Source organism: Oryctolagus cuniculus, chromosome 20 (genome assembly GCF_964237555.1).
Source record: "Oryctolagus cuniculus chromosome 20, mOryCun1.1, whole genome shotgun sequence".
Lineage (NCBI taxonomy): Eukaryota > Metazoa > Chordata > Mammalia > Lagomorpha > Leporidae > Oryctolagus > Oryctolagus cuniculus.
This window is the reverse complement of record NC_091451.1, coordinates 13,019,820-13,040,371: the sequence shown is the minus strand read 5'-3', so window position 1 is coordinate 13,040,371 and position 20,552 is coordinate 13,019,820. Positions and strand designations below refer to the sequence as shown.

The 20,552-nt window shown below is 39.9% G+C and overlaps 1 protein-coding gene across 21 annotated transcripts in view; it reads right to left on the bottom strand.

Annotated features, from left to right (window-relative positions):
- GPHN (gephyrin) overlaps window positions 1–20,552 on the bottom strand; it is a 566,685-nt gene that overhangs the window by 5,259 nt on the left and 540,874 nt on the right. For all 21 annotated transcript variants that reach the window (XM_070065103.1, XM_070065105.1, XM_070065109.1 and 18 more), the window contains 3 exons: window positions 16,720–16,793; window positions 11,151–11,215; window positions 3,978–4,081 (listed from right to left, as the gene is read on the bottom strand). In XM_070065103.1, the coding sequence (XP_069921204.1) occupies window positions 3,978–4,081; window positions 11,151–11,215; window positions 16,720–16,793 (243 nt within the window). The remainder of the gene's footprint in view (window positions 1–3,977; window positions 4,082–11,150; window positions 11,216–16,719; window positions 16,794–20,552) is intronic.

The following is a 20,552-nucleotide window of genomic DNA, read 5'->3' as shown; positions in this document are numbered from 1 at the left end:
ACTTCTGCTGATTTCTTTTGCTCATTTGAAACTGGGCAGTAGGCCATGGACTAGAATTGTTCCCTTAACATAGGCCTGGCACATAGTAGCCACTTAAGAGATGAAAATTGTATTATTTGCTGTAGCATTATCTGGTATTATTTATATGTAAATGTGCAGGGGAGAGAATTTACTTTTAAAAAAGTGAGGAGACCAAGAACACAAGCCATAGCTGAGGAAAAATATTTTCAAAAAAAGATTTATCTGATAAAGGATCATTATCCAAAATATACTAAGACCTCTTAAATTCAACAATAAGAAAATGAACAATCCAATTTTTAAAAAATGGACAAAAGACCACAACAGGTACCTTATCTAAAAATATACATATGGCAAATAAGCATATGATAAGATAGTCAACATCATGTGTAACCAGGGAATTGCAAGTTAAAACAACAGTGAAATACCACCACACACCTAATGAGAACGGTCCAAATTTGAAACATGAGAATAGCAAGTGCTGGCAAGGATGTGCAGCAATAGGAATTCTCATTCACTGCAGATGGGAATGCAAAATAGTACAACCACTTTGGAAGAGTGGCAATTTCTTACAAAATGAAATATGCTATTACCTGGCAACCCACCAACTATGCTCTTGGTATCTCAAATGAAGTAGTAAAAACTTAAGTCTACACAGACAGGCATGCTAATGTTATAGCACCTTTATGATCATGATTGCCAAAACTTGGAAAGCACCGGGATGTCTCTCAGTAGGTGAATGGATAAACAAACTGGTATATCCAGACTATGGAATATTATGCAGCACTAAAAAGAAATGAGCTCTCAAATCATGAAAAGACAAAGAGAAACTTAGATGCATATTTTCAAATGAAAGAAGTCAATATGAAAAGGCTATATATACTGTCTGATTTCATATGAAACTCTGGAAAAAGCCAAACTTCAGGGAATAAAATGATCAGTGGCTGACAGGAGTTAGGGGGAAGGCAGGAGATTTTGTGAGAAAAAGAGTCTTAAGATGACACACTCCAGGCCCTGAGTGGGGCTGAGACCCACTGCAGGATCTGGTTGGAATTTATGAAGAGGCTACGAAAAAAAATTTAAAGGTGCCTTATTACATTAATTATTTTTGATAAGTGCTATAAAAATTTGGCACTATCTGTATCAGTTCACTAGTGTAGGCATTGAGCATATTTACCCTGTACATCATCTGTCTGAACATACAACCTTTCACAAGGATTAAAAAATCCTTGTATGTAATAACATGAATCAGTTTCAAATCCTGTTTCCAAAGCTTCTAAAACCTAGTTATATTCCTCATTTCCTAATAAGTAAAATAATTTACATTTTCTATACATTATAGAAAGTTCTGTCATTTTAAATACCTCTTTTTAAAATTCATAAGCCATAATATTCTTGTTACAAGGTATCCAATAATATCTTTTAATGATCAATGATCGATCTTAATCAAAATAAACAATATTTCTTTCTACAACTACAAACACCTTAGCAATTTCAAACAATATAACATTTGTTGCAATGCCTGTAGTTTACTATGACATCGGTCAGAAAGCACTCATCAAGTGAAGAGACAAGGTGGACAGGTTAGAAAAGACTGGTGGTTATAACGTGCAGTCTCCCCCTGCTCTGGGAGCATATGAGGTGATGGTATTTTCCCTTTCCATCTCTTCGTCTTTATTTTTTTATAGAAAGGTTTCTTTGTAATTTGAAATGAAGAATTACAGAGAGAAAGGGAGAAACAGAGAGCACGCATGAGCTTCCATCCATTGGTTCACTCCCTATTTTTTCATCTTGTAATTACTCCATGAGGCAAGTTGTTAATATTAAAGGGATTACCTCAGTTATGTTCCTAGAGAAAAATGGTGAGAACCAGTGCAGTACAGGATGCTTTGATGGGATATTGAGCAAACACATGATAGACTGTCCTTGAAAGACTGGGTCAATAATTATATTTGATTAATTGCTAGAATTGTAATTTTTTTAGAATTATATTTTTGATTATGTACTGAAAATCAGGAGTGTTTCACCTTCAACCATGAATGATTAAGGAAATATGTAAAATATTTTAAACTGATGCTCTTCTGAATGCTTTGATATAAAAGAATGACATCTTCTGTACTGACTTGTTAAAAATAATGCAGGATTACACTATCCATAGGATGGTAACATCAAAGTACCAGCATTTAACATCCACTTTACTTCCTCAAAAAACTGGTGCAGGCAATGAGTGTGGCATCTGTTTTGGAGAACAGTAATACATGGTTTCTGTAAGCTGCATCTTGTGTGGTCAGAAAATAGAGATACTAAGATTTACTGTTTCAAGTAAGTGATGAACACGGTTATGATCCAAAGTGGCAGTTTTGTCAGCAAAGGTATATAGGTGATTAAGGGGAAGAAAAATAGGAGCCAAGCAGCCAAGCACACTGATGACCCACGCTTGCAGTTGCAGTGACACAGCTATGGGTGAAAGGTGTCTGACTTCTTCTGGAACCAGTTCTTAATTCCTGGAGCGGATAGGAAATGGGCAGCATCATGAACAACGTACAAGCATCAGTTTGATTCTATGGCATCACCTTGCTGTTGTCAGAATAGGTAGTTACCATCATGTCAGTTTTAAAGAAGGGAAGGTGGATGTTAAAATGATATGAAAGGATTTATAAAAGCTTTGCAAAGTCAAAGTCCCTCTTTCTCTCATAGCAATGTGGATTTTTCTTGTTTTTTTTTTTTTTTTTTTTTTTATTTAGCAAATATGAAAACAGTAAATTCAGTGTTGCTGATGTGACTCTAATACTCTGGTTTCTCTTCAGATCATATAAATCTTTCGCCTTTTACTGATGTGACTCTAAATCCAAGCTGCACACATCTGACCTCTTGACCTTTTTGTTCATTGATGACTTTTTTCCTTTGTTCACTCAATTTCAATTAAGTTTATTTTTAAAACTCTAGTTGAATTTAAGTGAATTTAAAAAATGAAGATGACCTCTTCATATCCTAGTTTAGACAGGGGTAGGGAGCCTTTTTCTGCCAAGGGTCATTTGGATATTTAATAACATCATTCATAGGCCAATTATCAACTTAAAAATTAGCCTGCTGTAGATTTACTGAATTTCAAGTCCTGCCTGCAGCTGTCTTGGCAGGGATAGGCCAAATGATTTTGCAGGTCTTACACAGCCTGCAGGCCAGGCATTCCCCATTCCTCATTTAGAAGGTCAATGTTAAAAATATCTAATGCCTGGGTTTTAAAAAATGTTTTTATCCTGTGTTTCTTCAGAGTAACATTTCATTAATATTTTCTGTTCTATGTTTTATATCCCTCTCGTCAGCTAACCTTAGAATTCTATCATATCTAAATTTGTATAAGAGCTCTTGAAAAGTAACGGTTTGATACTGAAGTCTATATTGCTGAGTTTTTCATGAGTAGTGCAGAAATTGTATAACAAAATTAGTTGAGTAGTAGTTAAGTCAGATTAAAGTTAGTGTTTGTGGGGCTGGGGATTCTTTACTTCCAAGTGACTTTTACCACAGGTGTACTTCCCAGCCTTAATGGTCTTCTTCTAAGAAGTATGGTTATTCCTTCCACCTGAATCACCAGAGTCTCGCGTTCTTTGGTTGTTTCTTTCTGAATTATTTGAAATTTATCATTGAGGTCACAAAAAAGTAACCAGGTTAATTGCTGCTGTCTTTACCTGAGAGGAGATAATTCTTGTCCTTTGCTCCATTCAGCTCAGCATGTGTTTAAACTTTTAAGCCTTGCTCTCTGAACTCCTATATGGAGTCACGTAGGAGAGGACTAAAAGTGACCCTGTCCCTCCATTTTTTATCATGAAGGGGAGAATATAATCACAATTTCCATAAAAATTAATATAAAATTCTGGATGTTTATTTTGGTAAGTTAGGAAATCACATTCTCCATTTTTACCGAGATTCAGCTGTGGTTTTTAATCATTAGGCAACATTACCCTGGCTTTGATGATGGTTGGTCGAGGATCCAAGATGCCCTGCATTTTCCTCAGTGCAGGCACAACAAAGAGATTGCAGGTGACCACGGCTGATACAGGATTCCCTGAAAGTCAACCAAACAGTTACTTATCGTGCACCACATACAAATTTGCCAAATAATTATGTTTGTCTATACGGGAGTGACTAGCCACTAGTCTTCCTTTTCTGAGTCGCCTTGAACCCAACAGGGTGCTAGAATACAGGTGTAGACAACCAAACGCCTCAGAAGGCACAAACATTTGGATCTTCCAGTAAAAGAGATTTCTGATACCCAGAAGCTGTTTAACACTATTTCTGCTTTCCTGAGAGTCACTGCCAATCTTCAGTTTTAAAATAGTTTGAGTTTTATACATCTACTTGCTATTTTTAAAGCATTTTAAAATAAAATTACTATAGTAATGTTTGTTACTCCAAAATTGGAAAACACAGGTGAGAATAGGAAATTTATCTATTATCTTCCCTACCCAGAAATTACTTTAAATTAAAAAAGAAACAAAATGGTTTAAGATGTGAAAGGACTTGAAGATGAATACTGTCTCCACCCATTCCTTCCAGTTCTTATGGTCAAGTTCTAAGTCCCAATGTGACTGTTTGGAGACAGGGCCTTAAGGTTAAATGAGATCCTAAGGGTGTGACCTAACCCAATAGGACTGGTGTCCTTACAAGAAGAGGAAGAGGGGCTGGCATTGTGGCATAGCAGGTAAAGCTGCCGCCTGCAGTGCCGGCATCCCATATGGCTGCCAGTTCGAGTCCAGCTGCTCCACTTCCGATCCAGCTCTGCCATGGCCTGGGAAAGCAGCAGAAGATGGCCCAAGTGCTTGGGCCCCTGCCCCTTGTGGGAGACCCAGAAGAAGCTCCTGGCTCCTGGCTCCAGATTGGTACAGTTCTGGCCTTTGTGGCCATCTGGGGAGTGAACTGGAGGATGGAAGATCTCTCTTTCTCTCTCTCTTTCTCTGCCTCTCTGTAACTCTGCCTTTCAAATCTTAAAAAAAAAAAAGAAGAAGAAGAAGAAGAAGAAGAGGAAGAGGAAGAGGAAGAGGAAGAGTCCCCAGGGGTGTGTGTGCACAGAGGAAAGGCCATGTGAGCACAAGGTTGAATGTGGCCATCTGTAATGCAGGAAGAGAGTGCTTACCAGAAACCAACCCTGCTGGCACCTGGATCTAGAATTCCAGTCTCCACAATTGTGATAAAATAAGTTTCTGGTTTTTGTTATTCTTTTGTTTTTTCTTTCTTTTCTTCTCTCATTCTCTCTCTATTTCCTTCTCTCTTTCTTTCTCTCCCTTCCTTCCTTCCATGGTCCTTCCTTCCTTTTCTTAAAGATTTATTTACTTGAAGGGCAGAGATTCAGAGAGGAGAGATCTTCCATAGTCTAGTTCACTCTCCAAGTGGCCACAACAGCCAGATGAGGGCCAGGCTGAAGCCAAGAGCCAGGAGCCATGAACCAGGAACTCCATCTGGGTCCCCCATGTGGGTGGCAAGACTTTAAGCACTGAAGTCATCATCTGCTGGTAGCGCGGAAGCCTTGGTGTCCTAAGTGGCAGCTGATGGTTTTTAAACCATCCAGGCTATGGCATTCTGTTGTGGAAGCCCAGGCAGACCAATACAAATACCAAGTTCTTTTAAAGTTATAAGAATTTGAAGAATTTAACTGTACTTCTCCAAGAAGAAATCTAGGTGTGTCATGAATTTGGAATGAAGGATCGGCTATGAAAAAAGGTAAACAAACAAAACCATTGGCCTAAGAGTAATACATTTGGTTGCTTCTGTGGTATCATAAAGTAACTAACTAAGCTACATGAATTTGGCAAGTACTTTTATTTACTTAAAATTTTTATTCATTTTTATTTACTTGAAAGGCGGGGGGCGGGGGAGAGGGAGAGAGATCTTCCACCTGCTGATTTACTTCAACAGCTGCCATTTGGGAGTAAATCAATGGATGGAAGATCTCTTTCTCTTGGCCTCCCACTCTCTCTCTGTAGCACGGCCTTCCAAATAAATTAACAAATCTTGAAAAAACACAACAAAACAAAATCCAGGAGCCAAGAACTCCATCTGGGCCTCCCATATGAGTGGCAAGAATCTACGTACTTGGGCCATCATCTTGTGCATTAGCCTGGCAGGTACATTAGCAGGGAGCTAGATCAGAAGAGGAGGTGGGACTTGATCCCCAGTGTGTCAATATCGGATGCAGGCATCCCAAGTAGGGGCTTAACCTGCTGCACCATACTCCCACCCCTACCTCTCAAACCTTTTTGATACTAATTTTACTCATGTATAAAATGAAAGGTTTGGATTACATGATTGTCAAGATTCCTTCTAGTTCTAAAATTCAAATTTTATTAAGTAATTTATACAGTGGTATGTGAATTATATACTGGAGGTGGGGAATGGGCTATAAAATTTTTATCTTCCTTTAGCCCAAGTGCCATTAATTACATCATTAGAGTAAAAGGCAATGATCAATTTAGCTTCCCAATAGCTAAAACTACACCTTCAAAAGTAGTTAAGGATGAAATTTTTTTTAAATTTCAAAATGAGATGAGTGATATTAATAATTTCAATGGAAAAATGAGTTGTCCACTAGAATGGCAGAATTTAATCAAAATCAATTACTTTTCTCTCACCTCAAAATATAAGCAAATAGAAATTTTCCCAGAAAAACAAAAGGAAAAAGTCATTGTTTACTAATGATTAGAAAATTCTCCTAATAGTTCTGCTTTATAAAATTACTGTATATAGGTTGGCGTTACATAGTGGATAAAGCTGTTGCCTGCAATACCAGCATCCCATATGGGCGCCACTTCGTGTTCTGGCTGTTCCACTTCCTATCTATGCTAATGATAGCTCTACGCTAATAGCCTAGGAAAAGCAGTGAAAGATGGCCCAATTGCTTGGGCCCCTCCACCCACATGGGAGACCCAGATGAAGTTCCTGGCTCCTGGCTTTGGCCTGGCCCAGCCCTGGCTGTTGCCCGCCATCTGGGGAATGAACCAGCAGATGGAAGATTCTCTCTCTCTTTCACTGTAACTCTTTCAAATAAATAAATCTTTAAAAAATTACCATATAAATAATGAGTTGCTCTATATAAGAAAAAGAACTGTAAGGATTAAAATCAAATGTTGTGGGTCCGGCACTGTGGCGCAGCAAGTTAAAGCCCTGGTCTGAAGTGCTGGCATCTCATATGGGTGCCGGTTCTAGTCCTGGCTGCTCCTCTTCCTATCCAGCTCTCTGCTATGGCCTGGGAAAGCAGTAGAAGATGGCCCAGTCCTTGGGCCTCTGCACCCATGTGGGAGACATAGAAGGCTCCTGGCTCCTGACTTTGGATCGGCGCAGCTCCTGCCATTGTGGCCATCTGGGGAGCAAACCAGATGGAAGACTTCTCTCTCTGTCTCTACCTCTCTCTGTAGCTCTCTCTTTTTTTAAAAAAAATTAATTAATTGATTTTTTTTTGACAGAGTGGACAGTGAGAGAGAGATAGAGAGAGAGAGAGAGAAAGGTCTTCCTTTTGCCGTTGGTTCACCCTCCAATGGCCGCCGCGGCCGGCGCACTGCGCTGATCCGATGGCAGGAGCCAGGTGCTTCTCCTGGTCTCCCACGCGGGTGCAGGGCCCAAGCACTTGGGCCATCCTCCACTGCACTCTTGGGCCACAGCAGAGAGCTGGCCTGGAAGAGGGGCAACTGGGACAGAATCCGGCGCCCCAACCGGGACTAGAACCCGGTGTGCCGGTGCCGCAAGGCGGAGGATTAGCCTATTGAGCCGCGGCGCTGGCTTGTAACTCTTTCAAATAAATAAAATAAATCATTTTTTTTTTTTTGACAGGCAGAGTGGACAGTGAGAGAGAGAGACAGAGAGAAAGGTCTTCCTTTTGCCGTTGGTTCACCCTCCAATGGCCGCCGCGGCCGGCGCGCTGCGGCCGGTGCACTGCGCTGGTCCGATGGCAGGAGCCAGGAGCCAGGTGCTTTTCCTGGTCTCCCATGGGGTGCAGGGCTCAAGCACCTGGGCCATCCTCCACTGCACTCCCGGGCCACAGCAGGGAGCTGGCCTGGAAGAGGGGCAACCGGGACAGAATCCGGCGCCCCAACCGGGACTAGAACCCGGTGTGCCGGCGCCGCTAGGCGGAGGATTAGCCTAGTGAGCCGCAGCACCGGCTAAAATAAATCTTTAAAAAAAAACCCAAATGTTGTAAATGGCAGTTATTTATGGGTAGATGGGCAACTATAGTAATATTTCTTTATGCTTCTCTGTATTTCGTAACAAATAGTGAACAAGTGTCACTGTAGTGATTTTAAAGTTAAGAATATAGCAAGTAAGTACACAAAATTTAAAATTTTTCTTAAATAATTAATTTATTCTTATTCTAAATGCAGAGAAACAGAGAGAGCTCCTGTTTGCTGGTACACTTCCCAGATGCTCACAGTGGCCAGGACTGGACCATGCCCAATCCAGAAGCCAGGAATTTTATCCAGGTCTCCCACATGGGTGGCAGGTACCCAAGCACTTGAGCTACCATCTACTGTGTCCCCGGGTCTGCTCTGGCATGAATTGGAATCTGGATCTTGAGGCAACAATTGAGCCCACATACTATGATAGGGAAACAGGTGTCTCAATCACTAGGCCACATGCTTGCCCCAGTAAACATTTAGACTGCTTTAAAACTTTTCAAGGTTACTGACAGCTTTAAATGCATGGCCCCCAGGACAGCAGAAACTGAAAATCCTTGTAAATTTCACCACTTAGCTGTTTCAACAATCTGAACATATGCTGCCCTCTTTTGGCCTATTTAGGCTGCTCAGAGGAAGTTTCAAATTAAAGTAGCAATTTGAAAACAGATTTTAATTTTTTAACTTCTTAAGTAGATCAAGAAAGAGAGGGAAGAGAGAGATGGGGGAGATGGGGAAAGACAAGGATTTTTTTTTTTTAAGATTTATTTTTATTTATTTGAAAGGCAAAGGTAGAGAGAGAGGGAGAGACACAGAGAGGTCTTCTATCTCCTGGTTCACGCCCCAGTGACCACAACAGCAAGGGCTGGGCCAGTCCTAAACCGAGTCAGGAATTTTTCCAGGTTTCTCACGGGGGTACAGGGTCCCAAGCACTTGGGCCATCCTCTGCTGCTTTCCCAGGCATGTTAGCCGGGAGCTGGATCAGAAGTGGAGCAGCCCGACACCAACCAGCAGCCATATGGGATGCCGGCACTGCAGGTGGTGGCTTTACCTGCTATGCCACAACACTGTCCCTGTTGTAGTTTAAATAGGAACTTCAGTAGACAAAATAGAGTCTCTTTTAGGCAAGCGAAAGCTAGGGCATGGAGCACATTTCTTTAGATGATGATGTTCAGAGTATTCAAAGAAATATTAAAGGCCCTAAGAAGTTTCATGTTCTAGGTACATTTTGAAGACTATTTTAATTACATGTCTTCTCTCTCAAAATTTTCTATATGAGTGTGGGTATTTGGCATAGTGATTAGAAGTATGCTTGGAATGCCTGTATCCCATACTGAGTGCCTACTTCAAGTGCCCAGTCCAGCTTCTTGCTAACAGGCACCCTGGCAGGCAGCAGGTGATGACTCAAGTAGTTGAGTTCCTGCCACCCACACGAGAAACCAAGATGGAGTTCCCAGCTTCTGGCTTCCACCTGGTCCAGGCCTGGCAGTTGTGGGTATTTGGGGAGGGAACCAGAAAATGGAAGATCTTTGTCTCTGTTTTTCTGCCTTTCAAATAAGCTAAAATAAAAATGTTTTAAAATTTCCTATATGATAAAAATGTAATCTTTTATGCTTATTTTTTTAATAAAAAATAACAGCATCCGTGCTGGCTGTTGTGGTGGCCTTTGGTCTTTTTTCTTTTTTTTTTTTTAGATTTATTTATTTATTTATTTGACAGGTAGAGTTACAGACAGTGAGAGAGACAGAGAGAAAGGTCTTCCTTCCGTTGGTTCACTCCCCAAATGGCCGGAGCTACGCTGATCCGAAGCCAGGAGCCAGGTGCTTCTTCCTGGTCTCCCATGCGGGTTCAGGGTCCCAAGCACTTGGGCCATCCTCCACTGCTATCCCAAGCCATAGCAGAGAGCTGGACTGGAAGAGGAGCAGCCGGGACTAGAACCTGGCGCCCATATGGGATGCCGGCGCCACAGGTGGAGGATTAACTTACTGCACCACAGTGCCGGTTCCTCTTATGCTTATTGATATGGGTTTAAAATTGCTTTTAAAGTTCAGAATTTTTCTGCCTTCCTCTCTTCCTTATATCTCTACTTTGAGATTTACTTACTATACAAAGCAAGCAAGTAGTCTAAAGCTATGAGGCTTATGAATCTGAAAGTAATAAATCAGTTATTTTCTGAAGGAATCTGTGCCAAACAATAGGGAATTGGGCAGAATTATCAGAGGGTAATTTTAAAAGTAAAAAAATAACAAGTAGATACATAAAAGTTCCAAACTGCTTAAAAATTGGTCAAGATTCATCATATTGACTTTAAATGCATGGCTGCAAATAAAAAAAATTGACTTTGAAAATCTTTGTACATGAATCACTTTGCTTTTTCGACATTCTGATGCTGAGAGTTTGTGTTCACGGGGGAGCTGGTAGGGAGTGATGTGATGTCAGACCCACGAGGGGGATCTGGCTGAGAAGCACCATTACCAGTAACCTCATCTTCCCTGGACTCTCTCCCCTCAACTAACCCAACCTTGCAAGGACCAGAGGGAGTTTAGTGTTTTTTTGATCTAGTATTTGCATAGGTGACTCAAGGCTCTTTGGATCCTTGAGCACAATATTTCCATTGTGAGAAGTGACTGGACTGCTAACCACAATCAATTTCCTGTGAGGAAAAGGCAGGTGCTCCAGAAAGATGATGTGACAACTAACATTCGATTATCACCTTAGGGATTGGGAAGTGCTTTGGAAGATGACGTGTACTTTTATTTTCATACCAACCCTATGACGTAGGTATTATTTCTGTTTTGACAGGTAAAGAAACAGCCTCAGAGAGGTTAAATGATTGTGGGTTAGTAAAGCTGAGACTTGAGCCCAGGTCTTTCAGATTCCATGTCAAGTGATCTGATAGGGGACTTGGTAATGTGAGCAGTTCAAAAGTCTTTGATCACTTTTTCCATAAAAATCAGTTCCAATTATTCTTACCAGGTAGTGCAAAGATAATTTTTCTTACACCATCGATATCCAAAGTAGCGAATGTTGTTGGCAGGCTAGAGAAAAAAGAGGTAACTTGTTAGTGATCACCAAAATGGTATGAGTCAATTAAGTACTCCAGTTTTCTTGCTATGTGGCTACCCATACAGATCACTTAAATAAAAATACTTGTTTGTTAATTCACCTTTAAACCTTGATACTCTGAAATATTTCAGGAGTACCTAAATATATTTTTTAGCATCTTCAGTTTTCAAGTAATCAAACTTCTTGGTTTTGTGTACCTTATTTTTTTTTCTTGCTAGTATTATAAAAATGTACTTTGAATCCTGGCGTTCCCAAGTTTCCCATCCCTACAGTTAATAGTCTACTATTTTTACTACAGATTTATAATAATTCTTATTGTCAAAGACTGCCTCATAATATATGTCGTCTCCCTATTGTTCAAGATGAATATTTCTTATCTTTTAAAACTATACAAAACTATACTCAACAACACACATAAAAGCTCCCTATCAAGGGAGACTTTTGAAATATCCAAATAAATACAACATCCTGACTAGAACAAAACTAAGGCAACAATAATTTTTAAAAATGATCAAATTATATTTCCTTATAATTCTGACACAACTCTTATTGCGGGGGGGAGGTGAAGGGTGAGCAGCAGGGAGGGAGTGAGTAGTTGAGAATAGTGATTTTTTCCCCTATTACATCTCATGTAGAATTTTAGCTAAAACTCTTATATTAATGAAACTTGAGTGATGAAGCATCTTTAGGGAATGCTGAAATTTCCATATAGTTGGAAAGTTATACTTTTAAGCATCCAAACTGTATATATTTATTTTTGCAGGTTGATCTTTCAAAAATGGATCACTCTTGGCACGCGCCACGGCTCACTAGGCTAATCCTCCACCTGCGGCAACGGCGCCCTGGGTTCTAGTCCCGGTTGGGGCACTGGATTCTGTCCTGGTTGCTCCTCTTCCAGTCCAGCTCTCTGATGTGGCCTGGGAGGGCAGTGGAGGATGGCCCAAGTGCTTGGGCCCTGCACTCACATGGGAGACCAGGAGGAAGCACCTAGCTCCTGGCTTCGGATGGGCGCAGCGCGCCGGCTGTAGCAGCCATTTGTGGGGTGAACCAATGGAAGGAAGACCTTTCTCTCTGTCTCTCTCTCTCTCACTGTCTAACTCAGTCAAAAAAAAAAAAAAAAAAAAAAAAAAAAAAAAAAAAAAAAAGGATAACTCCCTCATTCCCTTTTGTAATAATGCAGGGACACTGACTTTTTTTTTATACCATTGCTATCATTATTGCCTTACGTGATCCTGCCATAATGCAGTGATGTTAGGTCACGAGGGTACTGTGGGTTGTTTTCACTCTACACTAAGCTCCCTTACTGCCGTCCTTCTGTCATTCTTGCTTCTGTCTTTTTCACCCTAGTTTTACCTGTGACTCCCCTATAATGCCAGCCTGCCATCCTCTCAACCCTGAATGCTGATTTAGGTATGGGAACCAGGGTAATTGTCATATTGTAGAATGATGAATATAGTAACGATGGAACTATTTTATTTTATTCATTTAAAGATTTATTTTATTTACTTGAAAAGCAGAGTGACAGAGAGAGAGGGAAAGACACAAAGAAAGAGATCTTGCATCCTCTGGTTCACTCCCCAAGTGGCCACCATGTTTCTGGGCCAGGGTGAAGCTAACCAGGAACTCTATCCAGGTGTCTTACATGGGTGGCAGGGACCCCAGCACTTGAGCCATCTTCTGCTGCCTCCCAGGTACATTATCAGGGAGATGGATTGGAAGTGGAGCAGCCAGGACCTGAACTGGTGCTCTGATACGGGATTCCAGTGTAACAGGCGGTGGCTCAACCTGTTGCACCACAACAATCACTGCTTTACAAGTAACATCTGTGCATTACTCCAACTATTTCACTTACATCTCAGCACAATCTCATGAGATGATAACTATCATTCCATTTTTTAGATGCAGGAACCAAGATGTGACCCACGGTTGTTCTAACTTGATGGCTCTATATTTGGATAAAATTCGCATAGGATGGGAAGTGAAGTGATAGATAGACTTGGTGACATCTATTTTGGCTACTCTGAGGCTTGTTTTGCTTACTTCCTGATTTTTTATTATGTTTTATAGGAATGAGATTGCATTGTCCTATAGATTTAAGGATGGATTATTCGGCAATTATTGTTATTGTGTGATAAAAATAATGTCCAGTATGTATTCTTGAGAACAGTTTTGCTCACTGTAGATGATCCACAAACACAGGAATCTGTGGGGCTGGTGCTATGGCGCAGCAGGTTAAAGCCCCGGTCTGCGGTGCCAGCATCCCATATGGGTGCAGGTTCGAGTCCTGACTGCTCCACTTCCAATTCAGCATCCTGCTGATGTGCCTGGGAAAGCAGTGGAGGAAGGCCAAGTCCTTGGGCCGTTGCACCCACATGGAAGACCTGGAGGAAGCTCCTGGCTCTTGGCTTTGCATCAGCTTAGCTCTGGCCCTTGTGGCCATTTGGGGAGTGAACCAGCAGATGAAAGACCTCTCTCTCTCTCTCTCTCTCTCTCTGTTTCTACCTCTCTGTAACTCTTTAAAATAAATAAGTAAAACAAATCTTAAAAAAAAAAAAAAAAAACACCACCAGGAATTGGTGCATCTGGTTCCAAACAACAAATGCTTTTCTGAGTATCTTTGTCTTTCAAATAAAAGGTTAATTTCATTCTCAATGCACTGTGTGTCTGAAGAGCAAAGCTAAATTGTATTTGAGCTTTTTATATTTCTTTTTGTTCTAGTATTAAGTAGCAATTAGCTTTAAGTTATTACCTTTAGAGAGTATAAAATTCTGACCATTTAAAGGAAGCCCACTTAAATTTCTAAACCACTTCACCATGGCAAACTAACCCACAGATAATAAGAGTGAGAAGGGATTGCATAATATCTTTTTCCTTCTATTGTATTTAAAGTCAATTTAAATTACAAGGCCAATTTAAATCATCTTCTGCATCTTGCACATAATATGATTTATCTTAAAAGTATTCATTTAAAAATATTCCTTTTACAATAAAACATTTTGTCATTCTGCATAATCATTATGAGTATCCTATTGCTAGACTTGAAGTTTCTGTTCAAGCTTTGGAAGGCCATTTCCTTGCAGCAAAACACCTGTCGTTCAACTCTCCTCTCTAGATTAGTATTTAACAGCATTTATACAATGACTGAGGCCAGAGAGTGTTGTGACTTTAAGGGAAAATAGTAGACACTCGGAATTGAGGCCCTCTTAAAGCTGAAGCAAGTGGTCAAGAATAGACTGAAAAAAAAAAAAGAGTATAAAGAATACCATTATAGGTACTTGGAGTATTTTAAGTAATTGATATCACACAAATAATTCTCTTCTAGGTGTGAGGGCAAGTAATATCAGCTTCATTGCCATTGCAAAGGGAACCATCAGTTCAATTTCTGAGGTTAGTGAAAAGCATGGTGACATGGATGTCCTCTGTATTCTAATCAAATTAGTAATGCCATAGAGATAGGAGGGAACAAACCTGCACACATGTAGCATCGTAATATTTGCTTATAACAAATTACTTTCCTTGACAAGAATGATCCAAATCCCACAGTTTCTTTTCTTTTTTTTTTCTTTTTGACAGGCAGAGTGGACAGTGAGAGAGAGAGAGAGAGAAAGGTCTTCCTTTTGCTGTTGGTTCACCCTCCAATGGCCGCCACGGCTGGCGCACTGCAGCCGGCGCACCACGCTGATCCGATGGCAGGAGCCAGGTACTTCTCCTGGTCTCCCATGGGGTGCAGGGCCCAAGGACTTGGGCCATCCTCCACTGCACTCCCTGGCCACAGCAGAGAGCTGGCCTGGAAGAGGGGCAACCGGGACAGAATCCGGTGCCCCGACCGGGACTAGAACCCGGTGTGCCGGTGCCACAAGGCGGAGAATTAGCCTAGTGAGCCGCGGTGCCGGCCTAAATCCCACAGTTTCAATAACCAAAAGGCTTTGTTAGCAGCAGCTATATTGGTGCTCACTCAACAGGCAACTGCAGAAATATAACACCAAGAATTCTAACTTCTATCAAATTTGGCGTACAGCATTAGGCATAAACTGAACTCCATCCTAGAAAACAGCTGCATCATAAAGGTAAAGCCTGGTCTCTGTCCTACAGCTGACATTAAGTGCCCAATCAATCAGAAACAAGGAGGAGTATCGCAACATTTACAAGGATTCTAGAATCTGCTGGCGGCGCCCATTTAAACAGCTGGGAATTTTCCCCTCACTACTGGGGTTCTCATGAACATCATTAGGTTATAGTTCTGACCAAAGCACCATTACTGTTGTTGCTGACAGTGTGGAGGTGCACTGAACACTCACCCATACACTGAGAGCTTTGAATAGGGATAAAAAATTCAGAGTGGCAGGGGAATGGCCAGGCAAGCTACTGCTTAAAGACATATCTCATCAACACCATTGTTTGGCCTTCTTTGAGTATTTGCACTCGATAACAGAACCTCCCTCCATTCGCCCTTACTTAGGGGTTCTTAGTTTTAGGAGACATGCAGATCTTGGTATATGGTTAATTTTCCTTCCTTCTGGGAGGCAGCAGGAGGCAGTGAGAAACCCTACTTGTGAAGTATTCTTGCAAAGGAAAACAAAATGGAATCTGAATCTAATTAAGTCTTTATATCTACCTTTCAATCTATAGAACATACCAGAGATAGGGGGACATGTTAGATACAAGCGGGAACCAAATCCTTTCATTAGGAAATGTAATCCAGTTTCTCTAACAAGTCAGTGGCATAACCAAAGTAAAGGGAGAGAAGAGTAAATATTTCATTTAAGAGAGACTTAACAACCAAATACAATGAGTGGACCTTACCTGAATGCTGATTCAAACAAAACAGTTATAAAAAGATATTCTTTTTCTTGACATTTGGGAGAAATCTGAATATGATCAGAGTATTAGAAGATATTAAAGTATTATTGTTTATTTTGTTAGGTATGGTAACACCATCATAGGTATATTAGAGAATGGTGCTATTATTTGAGATGTATACCAAAATGACATGATATCTAGAATGTTCTTTAAAACAATCCAGCCCACCCTCCCCCAAGAAAGGCAGGGTTGGGGGAGGAGATTGATGAAACAGTGACAGAAAAATGTTCTCAGTAACTGAGGCTGGGGGATGAGCAAGTGAAGGTGCTGATTGTGTTTCCAATGTTTGTATATATTTGAGAGTTTTCATGCACACTGTTAAAGAATGAGAGAAAGTAGTATGGGGAGAAAGAGAACATGAGAAAGAAGGAACGCTACATGGGAATTAGAAAGGAGAAAAAGTTTGGAAAGTTGCTTTCTTTATATCAAACTCAATGATGCATAAAGAAGATGACTTCTTCAAATGAGTTGCACTTAAGAAAGTATTCTGATATAAAATTTATTTCATTGGGCTAGAAAGTCTGTAATAGAAAGTGCAAAGAAGGAAAGCATTTAAAACTTAGTTAAAGCAAGCCAAACTAACCCTGTATATGAAATAACAATATTGTTTTCATACCCTGGTTTCATGAAAACTCTGCCAAAATGGATCTGAGCGTGAAGGTCAATGTCCAGCACCTGCTTGAGATAGTCCTGCAAACAGTAAGAATGATCGCCTTACTCTCAAACATTTAACATCAGACTTCCAACTTTAAATGACAATGAAATGAACTGATAAGACTGAAATGAAAAAAAATTTAATTTTAGTGAAGTTCATTTGTTTAACATTCCTTCATTCTTCCCTTATTCATTTATTCATTCAATAAATATGAGTTAAGAACCTGGTATATGCTAAGTACCAAGGTAGGTACAGGGGGTAAAGCCTTCTACAAAAGAGAACATGTCCTTGCCCTCAAAGCGCTTTCCAGTGGGGTTTAGAGCAACAATTTAAATATATTCATGTACAATACCACTGCCTGTAAGTAGCTGGCTCTGTTTCAGGCAGAGAAAGGATGCTAAGTAATATATGCCTTAAGATATTGTGCCTAGGCAGAGAAGCCATAAGTATTAGTGTACTTCAAAAAGTTCATGGAAATGTATATGAAGAAAAAAACTATGCCTGGATTTCATAGATGTGTTGTAACAAAATAAACATATCTTTTAATTCATTTTTTCTATCAACTTTTTGAAGTACCCTTGTATGTGCCCTACATAATTCTGCTTAATGGATTTCAAATAACATACATTTCTTTAAGAGAGACATGGATAATTGCCCACAGGTTGCCAAACATAAAAAAAAGTCAACTAAAATGAAAACCAGGGAGGGAACTCTAAGACAGAAAACTAAGGAAGTTGGATTACTGCAGCTCATATTCTGTAAATAAAAGCCTGCAGCAATGACCAACCTAGAGAGATCTGACAAAACGTGATCTCTAGAAATGAATAGCTACACTGTCCTGTGGTTAGACACAAAGGGAAAACTGCAGACTTTAAATCTTCTCTCACGAGATACAGCCTCTAGGTCTATTACTGATTTTTTTTTTTTTTTTTTTGGACAGGCAGAGTGGACAGTGAGAGAGAGAGACAGAGAGAAAGGTCTTCCTTTGCCATTGGTTCACCCTCCAATGGCCGCCGCGGCCAGCGCGCTGCGGCCAGCGCACCGCGCTGATCCTATGGCAGGAGCCAGGTACTTCTCCTGGTCTCCCATGGGGTGCAGGGCCCAAGCACTTGGGCCATCCTCCACTGCACTCCCGGGCCACAGCAGAGAGTTGGCCTGGAAGAGGGGCAACCGGGACAGAATCCGGCGCCCCAATCGGGACTAGAACCTGGTGTGCCGGCGCCGCAAGGCAGAGGATTAGCCTAGTGAGCCGCGGCGCCGGCCTATTACTGAATTTCTTACTCACTAACCTAAAACCAAGCCTAGTAACCTAGCAAACTTTTAAATATTTCACAATCTATGAAACAGTTTATTTTACTTAAAAAATGTGTTCTCTTTTCTCCATCTCACACCCCTAGCCAACATCGTGTCTCCTGGTTTATTGCAATAGGTCTCGCTGCCAGTGGTCCCACTCTCCTCCAATTCATTCTCTGTTCAGCAGTGAGACAGGGCCTCTGAGCAACTGATTATATAACACTTCAATAACTTCCTGCTTTTTAGGAAAAAGCTGCATCTTTTAATCACAGCTAATATTCCTGCACTTTCTAGTCCCCATTACAAATCATTGTTCTCATCAGGCAACTCTCTTCCCACTCTTTCTATATTTTAACCAAAACTATATTTCATTCAGCTTCTTCTTTTTGAAAATTTAAAAAATTTATTTGAAAGGCAGAGAGACTCAAAGAGCAGGAGATCTCCTAACTACTGGTTCATGTCCCACGTGCTCACAATGGCTGGGGCTGGGAAGCTGCAGCTAGGAACATGGAACTCAATCAGGATTTCCCACGTGAATGGCAGAGACTCCCCCACTTGAATCATGGCCTGCTGCCTCCCAGGGGGTACATTAGCAAGAGGTTAGAATCAGGAGTGGAACTGGGATTTGAGCCCAGGTATTCCATTAGGAGATGTGGGCATCCCAAAGGGTGTTTTAGCTCTGTGCTAAATGCCCTCCCCTGCATTCAGTTTCTGAAACTCCCTTGCCTTCAGTCTTTGAAAAATGTTCTTCCTTCTGCTTACCCCCCATCCCACCCTTATTTCAGCCTCATTTGTCTTCTCAGCCTCCTCACAACTCCCAAGGCTGGAATGATAAATTACTTATTTTTATTTTGAGGTTATAGTATTAGATATGCTAAATTTAGAATTGTGATATATGTCTGGTGAACAGAACCATTTAAAATGACTAAATGCCCCTCTAATATCTAGTAATCCTTTCAATTTTTTATAATATTAATATAGTTATACCAGCTACTGTTTTTCTAAACTTTTACTTTTTTTTTCTATGTCCTTATATTTAAGTGTCTATAAGCAGCATATAATTGGCTGGTTTTTACAGATAACCCAGAATGACAATTTTTAGTTGTAGGACTTAGTTTGTATTTAGCATGATTACAGCTATATTTGTTTTTTTTTTTTAACTTTTATTTAATGAATATAAATTTCCAAAGTACAGCTTATGGATTACAATGGCTTCCCCCCCATAACGTCCCTCCCACCTGCAACCCTCCCTTTCCCACTCCCTCTTCCCTTCCATTCACATCAAGATTCATTTTCGATTCTCTTTATATACAGAAGATCAGTTTAGCATACATTAAGTAAAGATTTCAACAGTTTGCTCCCACATTTTAAACTATCACTAAACTATTTGTTTTCTATTTGTCACTTCTGTTTTCCCTTTTTTCTTCTTCCACACCTTCTTTAGGAGTCATCAAATATCTGTTCCTTTATTTCCTTTTCCTCTGTTAGTTTATTAGTTACATATTCTTATATTATTTTAGTGTTTATTTTAGAGATTACAAAATGCATCCTTTTATCACTTCCCAGGTAATATAAGAACCTTAAACAACATTAACTCTATTCCTCTTTTTATGCTGTATATATTACATATTTTACATACATTTTGAATGAATACTCATTTGTACATATATTTAAATATATTTTAACTCTATTATATATTTTCCCACATATACTATATATAAAGTATACTCTATATTTCATACATAATACTTACATATATTTTAAACCTTACAAGATATTATTGTTTTATACTGTCAACATTCATTTACATTTACTGACTTCTAATGCTATTTTGCTCTTTGTTCCTTTCCACATTTCCATAATCCTTCTGCTTAAAAAACTCCCTTGAGTATAGGTCTGCTCCGTTTTCATCTGGTGAAAACTGCCTTTATTTCACCTGCATTTTTGAAGGCATTTTTTTTTCTGGATATTTAGTTCCATATTGGCAATGATTTTTTCCTTCATTTTACAAAGATCATTCATTGTTTTTTGGGTTCTGTCATTTTCATTTAAGTCATCTCTGTTAATTTTATTTATTAAAGGTAATGTGTCCTTGTGGTAAGGTTTTCTCTTTGTCTTTGGTTTTTAGTAGTTTTACTATGATTATGTAGGTAGGTTTCTTTGTATTTATTCTTCTTGAGATTAGTAGAGATTCTTGGATCTCTGGCTTGATATTTTATAGGTTTTGCAAGACTAATCCAGAATCTCTTAAATATTTCCTCTCCTCAGTCTTTTTTTTTCTTCTTGAATTTCAATTACACATATGTAGACCACTCATACTACTCCATTTATCCTTTATGCTTTTTTTCCATACTTACTAACTCCCCCCCCCCTTTTTTTTTTTGACAGGGAGAGTTAGACAGTGACAGAGAGAGACAGAGAGAAAGGTCTTCCTTCCGTTGGACTAACCCTTTTCCAAAACTTTGGTTCTTATGAATAGATTCCAATTTTTTAGTGAAATT